The sequence below is a fragment of the Phytophthora infestans genome, genomic scaffold (genome assembly GCF_000142945.1).
Source record: "Phytophthora infestans T30-4 supercont1.148 genomic scaffold, whole genome shotgun sequence".
Lineage (NCBI taxonomy): Eukaryota > Oomycota > Peronosporomycetes > Peronosporales > Peronosporaceae > Phytophthora > Phytophthora infestans.
Genome location: NW_003303611.1, coordinates 4,366 through 6,213, shown reverse-complemented (window position 1 = coordinate 6,213; position 1,848 = coordinate 4,366). Strand labels below are relative to the sequence as shown.

Sequence of the window (1,848 nt, the reverse complement as noted above, 5' to 3'; positions counted from 1 at the left end):
GTGTGGAAGTCTACGACCACGGCACACCTTTCTTCATCAACGAAGAAAGCGGCCAGATCAATCCGGCGTAATTCGTCCTGTACTTGTGGAGATAATTTGCGAGACCCAACCACTGACGCAATTTAGTGGGATTCTGTGGCGTAGACCACGCACATGACGCGAGCGATTCCGCCGACGGCTGTGCGCTGATGCAATTTGATGATGAAGGCCGCGAGCGCGTCGTAAACTACCAGTCCAGACAGATGAAGCCGGCGGAGCGCAACTACCCTGTCCACGACAAGGAGCTCCTCGCGATGCGCTACGCTCTGATCACGTTCAGTGTGTACTTGTTGGGTATGAATACCTTCGCAGTGTACACCGACCATGCCTCGCTGAGGACAGCGATGAAGGGTTCTCACCTCTCCCAGCGGATGGCCCTCTGGCTTTCATTGTTCTCTGAGTCAACTTCGTGGTCCATTACAAGTCCGGCAAGAACAACATTCTCGCCGACGCTTTGTGACCGTTATCACATACCGCCCAGTCATCTAGACAACATTTCTGCCCACGCGTTCGCCACACTATCAACGTGCTCGATACATAAACTATAGGGCATCAGTTTGAGTGCCCATTGAAGTAGCTTGCCTCTAATGTGCTTCTTTACACCCCGCACAAACAATTTAAAAAGTGGAAAGCTCTTAGCTTTTGGTCCTAATTTTAGTCCTAGCTTATTTCTATTTCTAACGCTAGTAGTTAATGTAGATGGATTAAAACCTGGGTCAAATACATGAACTCTGGCACCAACTTCCAAATTTACGTGGTCCACACCTGCCGTGTGCGCTACAATCTAATCCCCCCTCTGTGCCGAGCCAAAAGAGAAGCGAAAGCGTGGGGAAACCCCAGCGTGCTACTTGCAGCCATGGATGCCAATCAACTGCGCGAGCTGGAGACACTGTGCCGCGTGCTTTACGAGAGCGGCAACGAGGTGGAGCGTGCGCACGCGCAACAGGCTGTGCTTATCCTGCAGAGCTCAGCCGAGTACATTCCACAGTGTCAGTATGTGCTGGACAATTCGTCGTCCCCTTACGCGCTTCTCGTAGCCAGCACCAGCCTCACCAAGCTCATCACCTCGCACTGGAACAACTTTACCACACCACAGCGCGTTGATATCCGTATGCAAGCACTTGATGCCATGACCCCCAATTTTGCATCACTTCAACACTAACGTATTATTGTTTCTACCGCGACTAGGTAATTATGTGCTGGGCTACTTGGCCCAGAAGGGGCCAACACTGGAGAAATTCGTGACGACATCGCTTATCCAGATGGTGTGTCGCCTCACTAAGTATGGGTGGTTCGACGATGAGCAGCACCGCGAGATCGTGGCCGAGGTGACCAAGTTTCTGCAGGCTACAGTGGACCACTGCGTTATTGGTCTGCAGATCTTGAGTGAACTCGTCACAGAGATGGATTTACCCGTGGCAGGACGTAACATCACATTCCACCGCAAGATCGCTGTGTCTTTTCGAGAGGATTCGCTCTTCCGGATCTTCCAGGTGGCACTTACCTCCATTAAGCAGCTCCAGATGCACAATATTCGAGGCGCCACGCCGCAACAGGAAGCCAGGATGGGTGACCAGGCGCTGTCGCTGCTCATCAAGTGTCTGTCCTTCGACTTTATTGGCACCAACCCGGACGAATCGTCCGAAGAGACAGGCTCACTCCAGGTACCCACTTCGTGGCGCTCGGTTATCCAAGATCCGGACACGTTGCAGCTGCTTTTTGATTTCTACAAGACGACCAGCCCGCCCAACACGTCCAAGTGTCTCGAAGCGCTCATGCTGTTTGCATCCGTGCGTCGAAACCTCTTTT

The 1,848-nt window shown here is 52.4% G+C and overlaps 1 protein-coding gene across 1 annotated transcript in view; it reads left to right on the top strand.

Annotated features, from left to right (window-relative positions):
- Positions 1-895: 895 nt before the first annotated feature.
- Positions 896-1,848, top strand: part of PITG_20316 (exportin-like protein) — a gene marked incomplete at both ends in the record, with an annotated part of 2,743 nt that continues 1,790 nt past the window's right edge. Inside the window, 2 exons of the mRNA XM_002895607.1 lie at positions 896-1,148; positions 1,228-1,829. Of these exons, the coding sequence (XP_002895653.1) occupies positions 896-1,148; positions 1,228-1,829 (855 nt within the window). The remainder of the gene's footprint in view (positions 1,149-1,227; positions 1,830-1,848) is intronic.